Raw genomic sequence first — 20,363 nt, forward strand, 5'->3', positions numbered from 1 at the left:
AAAGAGCTCAATTATAACTAAAATGTACTAACATGAAAAATCTTAACCTCTGAAAAAGATGAATAAAACATTATAAGAAAAGAGAAAGAAGACTGACTTAAAAGCACAAAAGTATCTACTCTGATGGTTCTAAAATCAGTCATTACGGAAAATTTTCAAAGTCAACATATATTATTATACAGTTACCCCCCACCCTTGCACGAAGATGTCATCAATAACAAGAAAAAAATAATAATAAAACAGATAACTTACCAATCAGCCTCAGTATTGAGGCTATAATAATATCAGGAGTATATGCAATGTTTGCATGTCCTTTTCTGTATTTTATCCACTTATCCATTACAGGCCACAGCTCCTTACTATAAAACAGCAACATGAAAAGATGTATGCTCATCATCACTCAAATAATACTAATAACTTATCTTATAAATGATCCTTAAGCAATCAGTGAAAGAGGGTAATTGCTAAGGATCTAACATTGTAAGTTCAAGTGAGAACAGATACTGGATGCTCACATCTTCTCCAACAGCATGGCTGTGCCCACGCTAGCTTTAACATGGCTGGAAATTCAGTGCTTGCATCTTATTCTAACCCTTCTGAACAAGGCTTTGGACAGAGAAACTGAACAGCAACCCCAATGTCCCAGAACTAGGAAGTGGCAGAGCCTCAGTTTTCACTTGGACTCTCCAGGTGCAAAAGCAGCCCCTGTGTTTTAAAAGCCAAGTTACCTGGCAGGATCACAGACAAATAAAGCTGTGCATGTAAAAAGGAGCTAAGCCAGAGGAAAATGGTAACTTCAGTAATCAAGTAACACTTTAGATGGATAAAAGAAACTTTCCACTGACTGAAAACAGTGCCAATTCCTCTGTCTTCTATTTTTTCAAAAATGTATCTAATTCTTTCATGGCATTCATAAAGTATCACTAGTAAAGTTTATTAGACAAAAGAAAAATGATAATTAAAAGCACTCCAAACTCAGTCTCAGATCATTATTACTCTTCTAATTCTGTCTTTTCTTCTAGATACTCCCCACTCTCCATGGATGTAAACAACCTGTAGAGAGCCACCAGCGCTGAGGAAGGGAGCAGGGTCTGTAGTTGCTCAGGTGGAGATCCTCATGTTTGCTGACATCTTCACCATGAGTGCAGGGATCGTGGACCAAGTATCTCTGACGGGCACCAGCCCCGGCCTCTTCAAGCGTAAGTGGGGCCAACAGGGCCCCTGCCTCGTGGGTTCCCATGAGGATTCAGAAAGCTGAGGCCCACAGTAGGCCCTGACACATCATTATACAGACTGGCACTGGACAGACTGTTCTGTCATTTTCTTATTTAGTAACAGACTGGGAAATACTTTTCCATGTCAATACATAGTAATCCATTCATAGCTATGTGTTTTAATATAGCTATCATCTCATAGAGGAGTGCCATGATTTGATTCCTTACTGTCTGACATTCAGATGTCTAATCTTCCCTTAGTGTCAAGATGATGAACAAGAGTAACACACATCCTTGGACACACATAGATCCTTGGACAAGGTAATTTCCACAGCTTCAAGTATCTCAAGGATATGGATTATCAAACCTTTGATGCATCCTTTTTAATGTCACCAACTCCCTTAAACCAGCCTTTCTCGGCCAGGGTTCCACAAGAAAATTAAGACCTACAGAAAAATTATTTGAGTGACAATTTTCTCCATTCTCCCAGAGATGGTACAAAGCTATTGCCAGAATTATAAATGCACAGAGAAAAGTTAATTTACTACATATAATGAATGCCTGGGAGCTTAATTTTCTCCCAGGTGGGAGGAGCTGCTAATTTATAATTCTGAATATTTCTCTTCCCTTTAGGTTTTGTGAGTATCTGTATGTTACGATAATGATAATTCCATTCAACATACATTGGCCAGGTGCTCCCCTTGTGTGGGCACTGTTCCACATGCTGGGGATACGCCACGACCCAAACAAGGCCACCCTCTGCCCCTCCAGAGTCATTTCTATTGGGGAGAGATGATAACAGCAGAATTGAACAAAAAGTAGTGACAGGTACTAAAGGAAAATAAAGCAAGAAAATGTGATAGTGATAAAGGTAGCTTCTTTTATTTTTTTGAGACGGAGTCTTGCTCTCTCGCCCAGGTTGGAGTGCAGTGGCACGATCTCGGTTCACTGCAAGCTCCACCTCCAGGGTTCACGCCATTCTCCTGCCTCAGCCTCCCAAGTAGCTGGGACTACAGGCACCCGCCACCACGTCCAGCTAATTTTTGGTATTTTTAGTAGAGACGGGGTTTCACCGTGTTAGCCAGGATGGTCTCGATCTCCTGACCTCGTGATCCACCCACCTCGGCCTCCCAAAATGCTGAGATTACAGGCGTGAGCCACCATGCCCGGCCATGATGAAGGTATCTTAAGGGTAGTTTTATTAACTCTTACAAAATAAAAGCAGCATCATTTGTAAATGTTTCATCTGCCTTATATGCTTAAACAACAAAAATTATTCAAACCACAATTCAGCATTCAACAACTCAACCTCACAATAACACATCTTTATTTAAGTTAGTAAAATAACTAACCTTATGATGTTATCATGTGTCCAGATCCATTTCTGATGGCAGCAGAGCAGATCAATGGCAAATATGTATTCCCAAGTGTTATCACTTAGGTCTTCACCAAATTTTTCACTAGATTGAAATTCTGTTTTTGGACATAACTGTATGGTCAAAAGCAGCTTAGAAACCATGAAGCCAACATCTACCGGGGCATTCTAGCAAATGAAAAGAAATAAAATAAAATCTGGAGTTTCAAATATAATGCATCTTACCTTAGTTATCTAAAAGACTATAATAAGCATTCGATGACTAATCATTTAATCAGAAACAGCTTTTCAAAACAGTTTGATCATGTTTATCTTAGTCATAGAATGATGACACAACAGGTGTTGGATGAGCCAGATTAAAAAGCTATATAGGCAGGATGCAGGATCCAATCAGGCAGAAAAGAGCTTACCTGTAATCCAGATAGGAAAGCACAGTTTCATCAACTCGAGAATTAAAGTTAGGAAGCTAGTTGTAATTTCAAAAATAAACCTCTAAAAATTATTTAAATTCTATTATTTTTCTGACATTGAGTATCAGTCTGCCTTTTCAAGAAATTCATAAAACTGAATCAGACAGTAACGGATTCTTACTTCTGGCTTTTTTCACACCTGTGTATAATGTGTTGTGATATTTATCCATAGTGCTACATGAAAGATAGTTTGAACACTTTTTACTGCTGAATAGTAACCAATTACATGGATATATTACTGTTTATCAATTCACTTTTGACTACTGTTAATGTTGCTATGAATATTCATGTACAAGCCTTTGTGAGGATGTAAATTTCACTTCTCTTGAAAATACCTAAGAGTGGAACTCCTGGGCCTTTGGCTAAGAAATGGTTTAACTTTATAAGAAGGTGCCCAACGATTTTGCAAAGTAGTCATGCTTTTTCATGTTTCCACCAGCACTGCTTGAGAGTTTTATTATAAAAACAATACACATATAATACTCAATATACGTAATACAAGAAAAGGCTTGGGCTTGGAAATTTGCTTTATTACTAGAAGGACTCAATAAGTGAACCTTTCAGAACCTGTATCCTGAAAGGTTCTAAGTCTCAAGGTTTCTGTAAGATAATCCATAGCCAAATCATGGTTCAAAGTAATATTCCTGATAACCAAAACTCAGCCAGAATGGTAAATATTTCCCACTGAGAAAAATCAGTGACTTTGCAACCTGAGGAGATGCAAAAATAAATTTTGACATGAAAGAAATCAAATCCATATATTCACTTTTTTGAGTATCTATTTTACATTTTGCAGTAATTGTGAACATGGGATAATCGGCATGTATACAATACATGCTCCGTAAAAGTGCTGAGAATCTCGTGTGTTTCAGGTGTGGCTGTAATTGGAAGTATTTGGTATTAGAATCATAATTTTAATTAGACATGTTTAACAGAATGTAATTAAGTTTGTAAACATTGTTTGAATATTTATTACAACTCACATTCTACATTCTCAATTTGACTTTTTATATTTAAGAGTTGCTTAAGTGCTTAGGAAGATTATGCTTATTAGATTTGAAGGCCTACTTTAAGTGTTTTTGAAGAATATATCTTAAGTTTATGAATATGTTTAAAGTTTTAAGATAATTAACGTACTGAAATTTGTAAATAAGATAATTTAGGAAATGTTAATCTGTTAAATACATGAGTTAACTAACATTAATCAATGGCCAAAGTGAACACTTTCTTACTTTGTTAACAATTAATTGATTTATAAATGAAACAAGACTCCTGAGTTTAAAGGTTTTTTAAAAAGGTTTATAAATTTACAACTTTAAAATTCAGCAGTAATTTAAACCAAGAAGTCACTTCTACACATAGAGCATCCTTAAAGATTTTATCAGCTGCACCAGAAAAACTTGCAGGAGGAACCACCTTGAAGAACCCAACACAGGGAAATACTTCCCACCATGGTTACAGCAGGAATCGCTAACTCATGATTTTAAAAACTGAAATAATTTCAAAATTTACACTGAAGATACTACTACTTTAACTAGCAGTATTATATTTAATAAGTTGCCTTCTATTTCCTAGTCTAGGAATAATCCCATGGGGGTTTCTTCTTTAATTTAGTAATGTATTGATTTTCTGATTCTGAATTCTCCTTGTTTTATCAGGATAAACTCTATTTAGTTATAAAGTATTATTCTTTGAATACATTACTGAAATCTCCTGTTTAGTGACACTTCTTACATCTAAGTGACTCACTAAAAACTGGCTTTTTCCTTCTTATAGCATTTTTAATTGGGTTTTATTATTAGAAATGAACAGAAGGCTTTCAGTTTTTCCTCATGCTTAAAATAGATTACAGTTACTTGGTTCTTTAAAGATTATATCAAAACTCAGGTGGAATCTATACATGTCTTTGTACAGAAAAGTTTTATCTTTTCAACCAGTCTTTTCAAATTTTCTACCCCAAAGCCAATTTTGATCATTTGTATTTTGCTAGGAAATCACCGTTTCCAAATCTACTGCAGATAGTCGTCTTCTCATTCTGTGTCCTATGTGTCCACTTTCCCATTTCAAATCTTCACTATTTCTGTTCTTTTCTGTTTCTGCTGATCTGCATTGTCAGCTAAAAAGCAGTATTTTTATCTTCTATGTGTTTCTGTTTCTTTTCCACTTCATTACTACTATCTCCTAAAATTTATTCTTTTTCTCTGGTTCCCTTATTATATTTCTAATGTTGAAGATGAGTAGCAGTTAACTTCATTTATTTTCTGCTAAACAACTAAGACATTTAAGATACTTTAATGAGTACATGTTTTCCAAAAAAGCTAGAGATCTTTGATTCTTAGTTTACTTTTTCATTGACTTTTAAGACTGTGATTTTACTTTTCGTATTTTATTTGTTCCCAGATTGTCTACAAATGTATGTCTCAATTTCAAAATAAATGTAAATATTTTGAAATTTTTTTCTGTTAAATTTTACTGAATTATTACCAGGGAATTTTGAGTGTGAAATCTTTACTTTTTAGAAACTAATGTTTTCATGTGGTCAATTCATCATTCATTTGTGTAAATGTGTCACAGATATATAAAAAATATTCTTCATACACATTTACTTTTAAATTAATGAATTGTACTATGTCCTCATTTTTGTTTACTAGATGTTTAATTCTGTAAGCAAGCATTTGAAAATCCTCTAATATAATGGGGTTTTATTCCCCAAGTATTTCTCCCTTTCTTAAAGCTTTGACTATGTATTTTTATTTGACACAATACTTAGCAAATACATTTACTAAAATGGTATGTTCTTCATAAGTAATGTCTTTTTAACCATACCCTGCTTAATTCTGAACAGGTGAAAGGAGATGGGCTCTAGTGTGCAAGCGGAAAGACCAAGTGACAGCAGGAGCAGCCTGGGCAGATAACATTCTGAAGGCAGGTAACCCTCTAGAGGCAAGTACTCTCCGGAAACAGGTAACTCTCTAGGAACAGGTAACCCCCTGGAGGCAGGTAACCCTCTGGGAACAGGTAACTCTGGAGGCAGGTAACCCTCTGGGAACAGGTAACTCTGGAGGCAGGTAACCCTCTGGGAACAGGTAACTCTGGAGGCAGGTAACCTTCCAGAAGCAGGTAACTCTCCAGAGGCTAGTAACCCTCTGGAGCAGATATATATGTGGTTGCTGGTATCCATCGGTAGGAGGCGGGATGTCTCTCCTGACACAAAATGACAGACTAGAATTTATGACAATACCTCACATGAATGTACTCTGTTGTGTCTAGATAGATTGATGAAGAGATCATTACAAACTTGCTTTTTAATATTTACCTAACTTTTGCCCACCAAAAAGCTCTTTCCGTTTTATAAAAAATAAAAGCCTAACAAATACTAACTTCAAAAGTAATAATAAAAAAAGGCAAAACAGCATATAAAATTCTGCTCCACACATAAACCAAGGGGAGTTTTTAGTAGAGGAAATACATGCTCATTAGAAACAAAATAAAATTAAAAAATCATTATCACTGGCTTCAGTACCTCTTCTTGAAGTCTGCTACTGGTAGTTAGATTCTCATTAGATAAAATGAACGAATGAAATAAAATGAGGAAAGAACACCCATCTAGACACACTTACTTTAACATATCAATAACTAAAAATAATAAAAGATAACACGGGAACAAAGTAGTTAGCACAAAAACAAATTCCAACAACTAGAAAGAAAAATAAAGCATATTAGATTTTTAAAAGTCCTAATAGGAAAAAACTGAAATACATAATTTTGTTTTACCTAAGTATCTACTGAAGAACTGAATCATTCTGTAGCTTCTCTGAGACTTTTAAACATATATACCTACGTGTGGGTTTCATCAGTCACAAATTAGTGTACAAAACAAACTGTTAATTAACACAATCCTTTGGTCTACAATTCTTCCTTGAATGTCTCATGCATACTTAATGAACAAAATGAATAAGCTTAGGTTAAACTGATTAAATTTTAAAAGATTTAGAAAGAAGAAAATGCCTATGAACTAATATAAAACTAAATACACAACAAAATAGTAACATCTATATAATATCTAAAAGTAAGGTACTGTAAGAAATAGAAATAAAGCTCACCTTTTCCCAATTAAGAAAAGCTCTCAAGCAGTTCAGAACCTCTCCTTTAGCACGTTGCCTGGCAACTAACTGCATTGCTTTATTAATCACCGATTGAGAGAGAAATATATCATGCCACATGTTTGCAATAAACAAAGTTAATTTTTCAGACTCTGGAAAATCTATGAGAAATAAAATACAATAAATCTTTTATGTATGATCAAGTGAATAAATTGCAAATTAAGAATATATTGTATTAATTTCACTGGTGCCTTGCAAGGCATCCTGCAATGGAGGAAGCTGTAAATGGGGAGCCCAGATGAGGCTCCAGTCACAGTCATTTCAAAAATCCGTTCTCGGCTGGGCGCGGTGGCTCACGCCTGTAATCCCAGCACTTTGGGAGGCCGAGGCGGGGACATCAGGAGGACAGGAGATCAAGACCATCCTGGCTAACACGGTGAAACCCCGTCTCTACTAAAAATACAAAAAATTAGCCAGGGGTGGTGGTGGGCGCCTGTAGTCCCGCTACTCGGGAGGCTGAGGCAGGAGAATGGCGTGAACCCGGGAGGTGGACTTGCAGTGAGCCGAGATCCCGCCACTGCACTCCAGTCTGGGTGACAGAGCAAGACTCCGTCTCAAAAAAAAAAAAGAAAAATCCATTCTCCAACTTCCTTGTTCTCAGAATTATTCCATTTGGTATGTGTCATTATAGGCAATTTTTATGCATTACATAGGTTTTGCATTATATTACATAGGTTTTTATGCATTACACTTACTCATTGAACACATAAAGCTTCTGATTTGAAGAATTTTTTAAATAAATTCTAGGTGACAATTCTTTTGTTGTAAACACTTTCTCCTACATTCTGACTTTGTCTCTTTTTAAAAAATTAATTGAAGTGTAGTCTACAGACAATAAAATACACTCTTTTAAAGTTCAATGAATTTTGACAAATGATTAAATCCACAAAACCACCACAACAGTCAATACCATCATCCCAAAAGTTCTCTCGTTCTCGTGCTCTGCAGTGAATCACCTCACCCCAGATACAGAGAAGTCATGATCTATTGTCACTCTACATTAGTTTACCTTTTCTCAAATATTTATTAATGGATTTGTGTAGTATGCACTCTCTTCTGTCCGGCTTCCCTACTCAGCATGTTGGTCTCAACATTCATCCATGTTGATGCATACATTGGTAGTCTATTCCTTTGTATAGCCAAGTAGTATTTAATTGCTTGCTTGATATATCAAAATGTTTTCCATTCACTGGCTGATGGACATTTGTTTCCAGTTATGGGCTCCTATGAGTCAAGATGTTATATCCGTGTGCTAGTTTATGTAATGATGTAATGATCTAACTCTGTGTTTCTGCTGCATAAGTGCCTATGAGTAGAATTTCTGGGCCACAGGATAAATGAATGTTTTAATTTCATAAGAAGCTGTCAAGAGCCTTCCAAAGTAAAGATTTTTATCCTGTTTGCTGTACAATCACATCTTTTTAGTTTTCTTTGTCCTGCTTTATCTATCACTGACACACCTAAGAATAGGTAGCTCAAAGCATAAACTCACTGCACTAAACTTGATCTGTTAATTTCCGAATCCTATGTTTATCTGGTGACACTTCAGAGTAGAAACAAGACAAATAAATTATCTCCTTACAGAGTATACAAGCTAGAGGAGCAGAGAGACAGCAAACAAAATATTTAATCTTTAAGAAGTGGTTAAGTGCCATGAAGGCAAATAAAGAAAAATAAGGGATCCAGGATGACTAGGAAGGTATGTGAAAATGGAGTGAAACACAAGAGTTGAGGGAAACAGAGCAAGAAAGCTGTCAGCACAAAAGCTAGAGCTACGAATGGGCCTGTTGTGGTTGAGGAAGAATAAGAAATCCATTGTGGTCTTGGCCGAACCCACACCCTGTTCCGTCCCACCACCCGCCAACTGCTGAACTTCATGTGTGTTTTTGTGATGTGACAATGGCCTGTCAGTCCCCCTGGACAACTGTACCTCCATATAAATGTAATCACCACAGAAATCCTAACATTCACTCCATAATGATTTGTTGAATAAATGACTGAAAAAGTAAACAAAGAAATGAAGTGGGTGAATGAAACACTTAGCAGCTTCATTCACAACAGTAAAAGTGATGGATATACTCAATTATCCTGATTGATAAGCCCCATAAACATGGTAGTCAGAGACTGTAAATGTTTAACACCGAGATAAGACTGATATGGTATTAGGTTTCATATGTATATCATCTGATTTAAAAATACTGATGATTTCATACAGCAAAGAATGATTTCCAATCTGATCCACTAGTAGGGATGGAAGAAACAGTAAAGAGAAAAGAGAATTACAGGACAACCCTCATATCACCATCTCCTTTCAGCTTTCTGTCATCTACTTCTTTTCATCAATTCCATCTTAAAGTTGCTACCCTTTCCACCTAGTGGTACAGCAGTTTGCCTTGTCACTTAAAGTATCCCTCCCATATTTTACAGCAACTATATCTAATTCTAAAGCAGCTGCCCAGGGCACAGAACAAATACACAGTAATGAGAAATACTCATTTATTTATAAGTGGAAATATATGTGCTGATATAAGTAAGCCCTACTAAAGACCAGGTGCAGCTGGGTATAGCTAAAGCTATTCAATGGACAAAACATAACATTATTTTAAAAGACACACAGTAATCACAGAGCTGAAAATATAGACTCCAGTATAAGGGAAAAAGGCAATCATATATTTTCAATACAAAATTGTCACAATCTAAGCATACCTTCTTTAAGTAGGCTGTAGCAAAACAAGCGAGCTCTTTCCAAGTCTCCAAGTTGCCGACAAATACCCACATACACCCTGCAGAGGGCATGAATGTAATTGTGGTCCATAGATATCTTCTGAATTTTTAGTTCTGAGAGAATAGAGTGAAGCAAGCACTCTGCTAAATGCTGGATTGAAAAAAAAATTAAAATGGCAATGTACACTCATATTTATCTTTAGCCTACCAAAGATTATCTAAAAGTTACAAAACTTAAGTATCTATTGAAAAAATAAAACTTGCACTACATCAGAAGGTAGAGCACAGTAGTAACTGGTAAGAACTTACCTAGCATGTAAGTCACGAGAATCGAGGTCGGGGACATTGAAGAGATCCCCACACCTGTCTGTTTCCTACGGTTGGTAATGCTACAGATGCCAGAATGCAAGTCTCAAAAGACCTAGCTGCACACTGTCACTACCTCTAGTCAAATAAATCGTAATTTCTTGGGTTTTGCCTTATGTAATCTGTGTATGTGACTGCATGAAATACAGTATATAATTTTACTGTCATTCTTGTTTTCTAAACTCTAATTTACTCTACATACTGTTTAAATTTAAAATACTAAGTAACATTTTTTGTCCTAAGAGGAGCATTAAATAATTTGATATATGCATTCATTTCCTTTCAAAGTGACTTACAGAGCTCCTTATGCTTTCTGCAAGTAAGCAATCTAAAAAAATAAATATTTATGCCAAAATAACTCCAAGTAAATGCAGATAAGCACTAAGTGTGATCCATCTAGCACTAGAAGTCATCCATGCAAGGTTCCAGTGGATATTTAGAAAATATAGAACTATAAAAGTCCTAATAAACTACATATTTAAATTTAAACCATCCCTTTTTTCCCTCTCTTGACACTAAGCATTTGTTCCTGTTTGATTTGTAACAAACACTCAAGGAAAAGAAAAATTATGTGATAAGTTGAAGCTTTGAAGAAAATAATTTTAAGCCTCTAAACATGCCAGGATCAAGTGGATATATGCAATTTTAGTCCCGACAGATACTTTAAAAAAAAATGTTAAGTAATTTGATGAAGAGAAATAACCAAATCTCCAGTCTTTTACTGTATTTTAAATTTGTAAAATGCTGGCTAGAAATAAAGGAATCATAATGTTTACATGGATAACTCTCATCCTTGCAGTAAAACCTTTGTCCATGGTCATCTACACATTTTGCTGACAGTAAACAGCATCTGTCTTTGAGGACATGCAGTCCTTTATGCACTCAGAAAAGAGCAGCCACATACCTTTTTTGTTGTGCTAAATTCATAAACAACTTCTTTCTCTTGATCTCTCATTACAGGCTTTTTGGAGATATTTCCCACATATACATGACTACGAATGACAGGTAACAGATCAAAAGAAAACTCTGCAATTTTCTTCAGGGCATTAGCTATGGCTTTATCATGGGACTCCACAGTTTCTTTCGGGTTTAAAGGCAACTGTGAAACTGCACTGATGGCTGGACTAGAACAACTTCTTTCCGCATCTGTTGTTGCAATTTCAGCTGGAGGGAGGTTCCCTGGGAGGTTCTTGTGGATTCCCTCTGCAGTGACTCCCCTGGTTTCTGGTTCTGGGGACCCAGTGTCCAGGCGCAGTCTTTTAGCACTTCTCAGTGTAGACGCTGACAATGTTCTTTTCCCACCTGAATCCTGCTGAGTCCCCAAATCTCTTGACTTGTCTTGGTTACAGTCACCACCAGAGCTGCTCCCAGTTTTGACAAAAGCAGTTGCTGCTGAAGTGATAGTTTTGAATCCTATCATAGCACTGGCAGGTCCTGGTAAATTCTTACAGTCAGCAGATGGACCTCGTGTGAGTTGAATATTCCCTTTGAGGATGTTGAGGGTCCGGGCCCTGGCAGATAACTCTGGGTACATGGTGTCAAGGATTTTCACAGAATTCTCCTGAGGCCCTCCCACAGCAGCATGGCCAGATGCACAGGGTGGGAGTCGGCCAGGCACAGGAAGTGCGTGCTTCGGTGTGGCCGCACAGAACTGTAGAGGAGACGACACTACCCTCTCACTGGCTGACACAGCAGATGGAGATGGAGAAGGATCTGGAGGAGAGGCACGTCTGGGGTCCTCTGGCCATGGAGACATGACAGGAGGCACTGGGGTTTCACATAAGGGAGAAATCTGGCCGACGGGAGAGGTTGGTGAGGAAGGACTAGAACTCGATATCAGTGGAGACAGTGGCTGTGAAGTCCTTGGAGGTGTAGCTATCAGAGGAGCAAGCAGAGGTGGCAAAGGAGGCCCCACCTCTTGCCGTATTTTACTCAGAGTGTCAGGAGAGCAATCTGTAGGAGTGGATGTATCAGCATTTGCTAAAATGGTCTGAGTTTGGCTTCTTTGAGTTTTTGTATTGGCTTTTTCCCCTGAAAATGACTGAGCAACTTCACTCTGATGAGTTTCAACTCTGCTTGATGCTGAAGCTTTTACTGGCTTGTTTGACTGATCTTTGTTTGAAATCTTTGATCGATTCTTATTTTTGCCAGATGGCTCTAGTTTTGAGTTATAATATGTGTGATCAGACGCAACAATCTGAGTCTCAAAGTTTTGATCATATATTTGAGAACTAATCCATATACTAGGCTTAACGGGTCTATTTCGCAAACGACTTTTATCAAAGTTGGTGCTCTGACCAGTGCTTGAAACATCCTCTTGGGGACATGAAAGATTATTGCCACATGGAACCTCCTGAAATGCGGGGCCAGTGTGACTGGCTTCTGGGGACTTCTCAGCAGAAGTCACTGGGATGCAACCGGCTTCCAGCTCTCCTTGAGCCTGAGAAATAGGGATGTCTCCAGGAAAGTCACACAGTGTGACCTGGTCCACATGTGGCAGGACAGCTACGCCGCTGATAATTGTCCAGTTGTCCCCCTTTTCAATGACTAGATTCTGATCCTTATTTATAAGTACATTTATAACTTCTGAGGTCACTGTTGCTATCTGACACTGAAATGTTGTTTCGGCCTCGCAGTTAGAACTCTGCTCTGTCGATGGCGCTGTTACAGAGTCAGAGCACAAGGCTGACGGCTCCACAGGTTCTGGCAGGACTTCTTTCCCACCATCGGTTTGCCCGCCTGCATCTGAACTGGCCTCTGATCTGCTCTCAGTGTTTTCATTCTGAGGCCTACCGCCGATGGGAGAGCTGCCCTCAGTGTCCAAGGCAGCTGTTTGTGGGGCTGGCTCTGAAGCATGTGATGAGGAGCCAGTTGTTTCCCGAAATGGACTTTTCTCTCTTAAATTCTCAGTGGTCATGTTGTTATTTATATTTAAGAGCAATAAACTGCCAGTGTCTTTACCACTGCAATCTTCAGCATTTGTTTGAAGTTCTTGCCTAATCTTGGTCAGAACCTCAGACAGAGTTTCCAAAGAACACTGAGTGAGCTGACTTGTATTTTTTAACAAATAATCATCTTCCTCTGATTCAATCCACTCTTCACAGGTTCCAAGTGTTTCCTCCTCACAGGGTTGCTTTCTGTATTTTTCTCCTGCTATTTCACTTGGCTTTAATTCTTTGTTCATTTCTTTATTTAGGGTTCCTTTACTAGAACATTCAGAAACAGAGTCCCCTGAACTATAATCCCCTAATTGACAGCTCTCAAGAAACATCACAACCTCTGATGTGGAAAGTCTATCTAGCTCAGAAAAAGTACTTATGTTAAAATCTTGCAGAGCTGACGTCAAATAACCTACCTCTAAGGAAGGTCTCACCTCAGCTACACCAGCATCTGTATCTCCTGAATTTTTCTGCGAGTCATCAGGAGCATCTTGCTGTTCGCTCCCCTCGCTGCAGCTAAATGCCTCACTCTCCTCTACCTCAGTGTCGTCTCCCCCTTCTCGAATGCCTGTGTAACAATGTAAGGTACCAGGCAGGCTACTTTGGGAGGTATCCTGTGTCTCTCCTTCTTTTCGGCAAAATGCTGAAGAAAAAGTAGTGTCTGCAGTGCCAAAACATTCAAGCAAAGCACCTCCGGGAGTCGTAGATTTCAACTTCCAAAGTCCATTAGCATTTTGTGATGTGCCAGTAGAACCATTTGCAACAGCCAGGGCCTCACCACCAGATCTCCTTGTGTCTCCACAGCTGGTTTTTTCAACAGAAAAACCTCCTGACATGGTCACTTCTGTGGCTGGAAGCACCTCACTGCCATCTGTCCCACTGGAGTCCAGATCTGTGGCCTGAGGCTGCCTTTGCTTTTGCCTACCTCCCTGTACTGCAGCTTCTCTCACAATGTCTTGGTTTTGGACAAGGATGTTTTCAGAAGAGAAAGATACTCTGCTATTTGTGGAACAATCAGAATTTTCTACTGGTGAAGAACCACCTGCACAATTGAAATCTAATTTTCTCCTAGAGGCAGAAACTTCTGGTGAAATGCTTTTCACAGCAGCCACCTCCCTGATATTTTGTGTTGTATCATCTCCTTCCCCAGCACATTCTGCTATAGTTGACATACCAGTTTTGTTGCCATTATTTTCTGTTACCAAGGTAGGCTCGTTCCTATGTGGCCTCAAGTGTTCCAATGTGGCACTCTGAACCTTTTCAGTTCTCGTCTGTTTTGTGATAACTGATACCTGATTAGGTAACACCGATGCAGTGGTCTTGAATTCTACAGGATTGTTATTCTCTTTAAGAAGATTAGGCTTGGGTGTTGGTCCTCTATTTTGTAGGGATGGCACTGCCTTTTGTAACTGGCTAGTCTTTTGTTCATGTTCTGATTTAGCTCTCAGACTTTCTTCGCCACCTTTCCTTAATAAATCACTATGGTGCCATGAAGTACTTTTAACAAAACCCAAACCACTCTTGATCAAGGCAGCCTGAGAACCTATTAATGATGTGAAATCTGGCTTATTTAGTGTGAGCTCCATTCTTGGATCTTGACTTTCACATTGCCCATCTTTTGTAGCTTTCATAAATACTGACCGAGGAAGTGAATGTATTTTGGTTAAGTCTTTTACTACTTTTGCATATTCTATACCACTGCTCTTCTGATCATTAAAATTAGATGCTCCCAATTCAGGGCTCAAGGCACGCAGGCTATTCTCCAAGGTGTTTCTTCCTATAGAACACTCCGGTGGCTCAGACTGCAGATGTAATGTGTTTAAAGTTTTAGTTTGTAATTTATGTTCTGAATGAGGCGGTTCAGTAGAGAAAACTTTAGTAGTAATATCTGGATCATTACCACAGTCTAACCTAGAAGAAGACTGGGGATTACTGCCAACAGACAATGCTACCAAGGTAGAAGACGAGGAAAAACTGGTTTCAAAGTCAAGCCCTGCTACATCCATTGCATCACCTGAGTCGTCATCTTCTGATTCAGGTGATTCTCCTAAAGAGAACCCTTGTGTATCTTCTTTCTCCTTTTCCAATTCTCTAGACAGCCCATGAAAATGGCCAGAAACTGTGATACAGTCTGGTTCAGAAGTGATTTCATTAATTCGTGTCCACTTAGTAAACTCTGATTTGGGTGATCCTATCATTTTGGACAATGGGGTTTTTCCTTCAGATTCCATGAGTTCATTTAATGGCCTTTTGCCAAGGTGAGAAGCACACGACTCGGACTTCCTAGGGGCAGCTTCCTTCTCTTGTGCAGGGCTGGCAGACAATCTCTCAATGCACAGACCTCGAGTGAGTTTATGAACGGTCTTCTCAGTTTGCACTGACTTATCCATTTCCCTAACCTCCATTTGTGTCTTTGTCTCGTGTAAAATGTCTCTTTTTCTATCACTCATGGATCGAGATGCTGTGGTCCAGTGTTTTTCACCAACTAAGGAGTGTGTGGCAGAAGATTCTCTCAGTGTTGCTGTGAAAGTCTCAAGTCCAGCAGTTGTCACTTTATTTACTTCCCATGTATTCAGAGCTTGGATAGCTTCATGTGATTTGGGCTTTTCCTCCCATGTACCACTTCCTTTATTTTTTCTCAATGAGCCAAAATAATTCTGTGATTCAGCTGTATCATCTTCTGAAACGGACTCAGCAGAATTTCTAAGCTGGACTGAGTCATTATCGCTGGAATCTGCATACTCTCCAAAGAAGGTTTCCTTAAAAAATATGAATTATACTTGTCAAACACTAATTCAACAGATTAACATGACTATCAATTACATGCATTATTTTTTAAAAGTACATGTTTCCTCAAGAATCTTTATAATCACATTTGAGCAGGGGCAGGCTAGAGCCTGGAATCTCTGTGGTGCGTGGGGAGTTCTCCAGCATTGGTCCAACACTGTTCTGCTCTCTCCTTAAGGGTGCTCAGCAACCCACAGAGACACCTCCCCCAATAACAGACATGCTTCCAAGCGCCACACCCCACTCTACACAGGGTTATGTTTCTTCTCTTAACTTTCGAACATTCCTACTTGCACACTGTTACTTTCCCATCATCTAGTAACAAAGGCTCTGACCCAGGTTGCTGGTCTCTGGCTTCATAGCTCTCTATTTCTTCTCCCTCTGGTGTATCTGACTTGTGCCCGGTACAGCCTTGTGCAGGGGGGGAGGGGCGTTGTCTTGTGGGTATCTCCCACCACATATCTCCTCCCCAACATGTCCTCACGGAGTGCTGCAGTCTGACTGATGTCATCAACCACACCTGTGCTACCCTTACAACGCTCTCTCCCTCCCAGCCCGTTCTCTGGACACCTCTGCTCCAGAACCTTTTCCTGACCCCCAACTCGTCCCCTCCTGAGTTAACTACCTAGAGCATGTGGCCCACTTGGCTTGCGCTGACACCATCAACCACCTTGTCTCTATTCTGTTAGAGAACAGTGGACTGGTGAAGATTAACAGCTGCTGACATCAACTTGCTCCTACTGAAAGAATTCTTTCCTCTTTTGAACTCCAGAGTACCACCATCTCCTGGATTTCGTCTATTCTGCCCTTGTTTTCAATCTCCTTTCCTCAAACTTCTTCTACTTGTCACTTACATAGGGACGGCTCCCCAGGGTCCTGACTGGGAGTCCATCTTCTCCTCCTCTACACTCTTACTGGATGATATCACAGCTGCATGACTTCCGCTGCACTCAAACGCTGGCAGGTCCTGAACGTCTGTGCACCACCACAGCCTCCCTCCAGTACCTCGCTTGTGTATATGCATACCTCATATCTAACGTTCTATACATTATTCTCCCAAACAGGGTCTCTTCTTATATTTGCTGTTTTTCAGTATCTTGGACTCCTCCATCTCCCCTAACTGCCACATTTAAAATGTCACCAAATGCTGCTCATCTGACCTCATAACATTTTTCAAACCAGTTCCCACCTCTTTAACACCAATGCCACAACTTAGGTTCAGGTATCAAGAATTAAGTGAGCTGCGGCTGGGCGCAGTGGCTCACGCCTGTACTCCCAGCACTATGGGAGGCTGAGGTAGGCGTATCACAAGGTCAGGAGATCGAGACCATCCTGGCTAACACCATGAAACCACATCTCTACTGAAAATACAAAAAAACTAGCTGGGCATGGTGGCAGGCACCTGTAGTCCCAGCTACTTGGGAGGCTGAGGCAGGAGAATGGTGTGAACCTGGGAGGCGGAGCTTGCAGTGAGCCAAGATCGCGCCACTGTGCTCCAGTCTGGGCAACACAGTGAGACTCTGTCTCAAAAAAAAAAAAAAAAATTTACTTGAGCTGCTTATTAAGCCACTACCTTGCCTGTGGTCTTGTCTATTTTCTGACTATCCCCCCACTCCCTACTCATTCATACTGAAATGAAACTTTCAAATAACTATCTATCTTTCAGTTTACGTCTTTGGATTCATCAAAGACTTCCCCCTTCAGGATAAAGTGGGAACTCCTTGGGAGGATGCACATGGCCTTTCCCAGTCTCACCTGCATGAATCTGCCACACACAGAGCTTACCCTTGCTTCTGCACTGTTGTGAGAACAGCTCCTCCACCTGAAGCACCCCCACTCACTCCTTAAAACTCAGCGTGGGGACCGAATCTTCAGAAGAATCCTGCCTGCCCCCCGACCTGCCCCGGCTTCCATTCAGGACTGAGCTGCTTTTCTTTATCCTCCTGAGGAGCGTGTTTTCCACCACTGCAGGGCTCTACACAGCAATGCATCTGTTTGCTCCTTTACTGCTCCCACCTCCACACAATGAATCCCACTAAGAGGCAATGGCATCTTTCGTCACCTCTGCACACCCAGTGTCTAGCCTGGTCCCTGGAACATAACAGGTACACATGGTGTTTTTGTAAAGAAAGAAATTGATTCCAGGAGCAAAACATGTATCTGCTCCTTAAGCCAAAATATATATATATGTCTGCTTCATAAAGACTAACTTCCTAAGAAACTACTATAAACCATTCAGCAAACACACAAGAAGATGATGAATTCATCAAATAAAGGTAGAGAACTCGGCTACACTAGGTTAAGAGGCATGGATGCTGTATACATGGATTTTCCTATCACTATATAACTCCATATATACAAATATGTCTTTAATTCAGTTATTTCACATCAACAGATAAAAACAATTAAGACACAGTCTTCCTATAGAAAACTTGTAATTTGGTTGTGGAGAAAGACTAACAAAAATGCAACCCTAATACAAAGTGAAAAAATTCATATTATATATGTTGATCCAAAGCGTAGTGGCATGCTTTTTAAAATCCTCATGTTACCCCCTAACAAAATTGGCTAAAATGAATGGTCTTTGCAAGAATATCACTAAATCCTTTGAGCATCAACGACATATTAGGATAGACAATGTACCCACTTGGTAATTCAAACTCAGAGAGCAAAACTCACAGGTGCAAATGAAGAAGGTAAGGAACTCGGGTGTGGTGATGCCATCGGAGGAGGTGAGGGCACTGGTGACAGAAGAGGAGGGGGAAGTTTGAAGAAGTCAATTGCAGCTTGAAGATCGTCATCAAAAAAATGATCATGGTCAACAAATTCAGTGCTGCCACTGTCATGATGACTTTGTACTAAAACCTCAAGATTTCCATTCTCATTAAAAACATGGTCAGAACTACAATTTGTTCCACTGGAGCTCTGTTTTTCCACATTTTGACATAAAAAGTCCTCCTTTATCTCCATGGACAGTTTTGTGAGGCATGTCTGCACATTTGAGGTCCTGAGAGGGCTGCCTTGTGTTGGAGGTAGCGTACCATCTTCCCCAGGCAGTCTGGAGCTGGTGATTGCTTTGGCAGGTTTTTCTGTGTCGGGGAACAAAAATAGGTATCAGGTATTTACAATATCAAGAAAACTTAAAAACAAAACAAAACAAAAAAGCACACCTTATTACAACAGTTCAAAATGCTTGAAATACTAATTCCAAGTAAGCAGAAACATTTTTTAAAAGGCAACCAGCTGCTTTCTAAACATTATCCTAGAAACTCAATACATTTCATACAAGTATGCTAGTCTTGCAGTAAGAAAAGTGAGACAGACAGGTGAGACGGACTGGTGGGTGGATGGCTGATACAGCTGGAAAGACATCCACGTTCATGAAAACGGGCCTTGCTGGCTCACTCGGTCTCTGGATGAATCTACCCGTACAAACAGCAGAATGTGGCAGAGAAACAACTTTGTGCCCATAGGTTGGTAAAGAACACTATTTTCTGTCCAAAAAGTGATTTGAAATCAACTAATATCAAGCCTATCCATGTCCATATCTGTACAATGCTCTCTGAGAGATCTGATGAGGTCTATGAATACTCAGTATGATAATGCAACAGCAAAGTTCCTATAAAAACCTAATCCTTTCAGGGCCTTGATTTTCGTGAACTTCAGTGGTACTAATTATTAACAAAAACATTTGATTCCATAACCATTTATTATATTTGCAAGCTTTAAAAATAAGTTTTATAGAGGATCCAAGGCTCCTTGGATAAGCGGTTGATTATAGGGCTGGGGAGGGAAAATCCGAGATTGAAATATCTTGCGGTACCAGAAGTAAACAACTAAAAAAAAAAAAAAAATGGAGTATTTATGAAGGGCCCAGAAGCCAATCTAAAGAAGCTCCCACCAAAGCTAAAAGGATAGCACTGAATAAAGCAGCAATTATAGCAGGCAAGATCCACTGCTGGAGGCTAAAATCAGCAGGTGACAATCGGAAAGAAACAGAATATTTGCACAATGTTAAAGAACCTTTCTCAAGTTGATTCATTAGGAAAAAAAGAGTAACTTTACAACATAAAAACCTGCAGATACCACCTTAACCAAGTGATCAAGGTTAGAGCCCAGTGATAATACATATCCATATCACCTATCCCTAGAACAACTCCCTGAGCAAAGAGAAACATCACCACTGTGACGCTCTTGCCTTAAATTATTTACACAACCTCAGTATAACATGAGAAAACATCAGATAAGCCAAAGCAATGGGCTTTCTACAAAATAATATTCTCCCAAAGTGTAAAAGACAAGAGAGATTTAAAAAAAAAACAAAA

The 20,363-nt window shown here is 39.3% G+C and overlaps 1 protein-coding gene across 1 annotated transcript in view; it reads right to left on the bottom strand.

The window, feature by feature from the left end:
* Positions 1–20,363, bottom strand: part of ICE1 (interactor of little elongation complex ELL subunit 1) — a 67,958-nt gene that overhangs the window by 13,565 nt on the left and 34,030 nt on the right. Inside the window, exons 12-17 of the mRNA XM_011969401.1 lie at positions 18,718–19,127; positions 11,217–16,010; positions 9,929–10,097; positions 7,163–7,323; positions 2,567–2,757; positions 253–359 (exon numbers count right to left, since the gene is read on the bottom strand). Coding sequence (XP_011824791.1) covers positions 253–359; positions 2,567–2,757; positions 7,163–7,323; positions 9,929–10,097; positions 11,217–16,010; positions 18,718–19,127 — 5,832 coding nt within the window. The remainder of the gene's footprint in view (positions 1–252; positions 360–2,566; positions 2,758–7,162; positions 7,324–9,928; positions 10,098–11,216; positions 16,011–18,717; positions 19,128–20,363) is intronic.

The sequence above is a fragment of the Mandrillus leucophaeus genome, unplaced genomic scaffold (assembly GCF_000951045.1).
Source record: "Mandrillus leucophaeus isolate KB7577 unplaced genomic scaffold, Mleu.le_1.0 Scaffold89, whole genome shotgun sequence".
NCBI lineage: Eukaryota > Metazoa > Chordata > Mammalia > Primates > Cercopithecidae > Mandrillus > Mandrillus leucophaeus.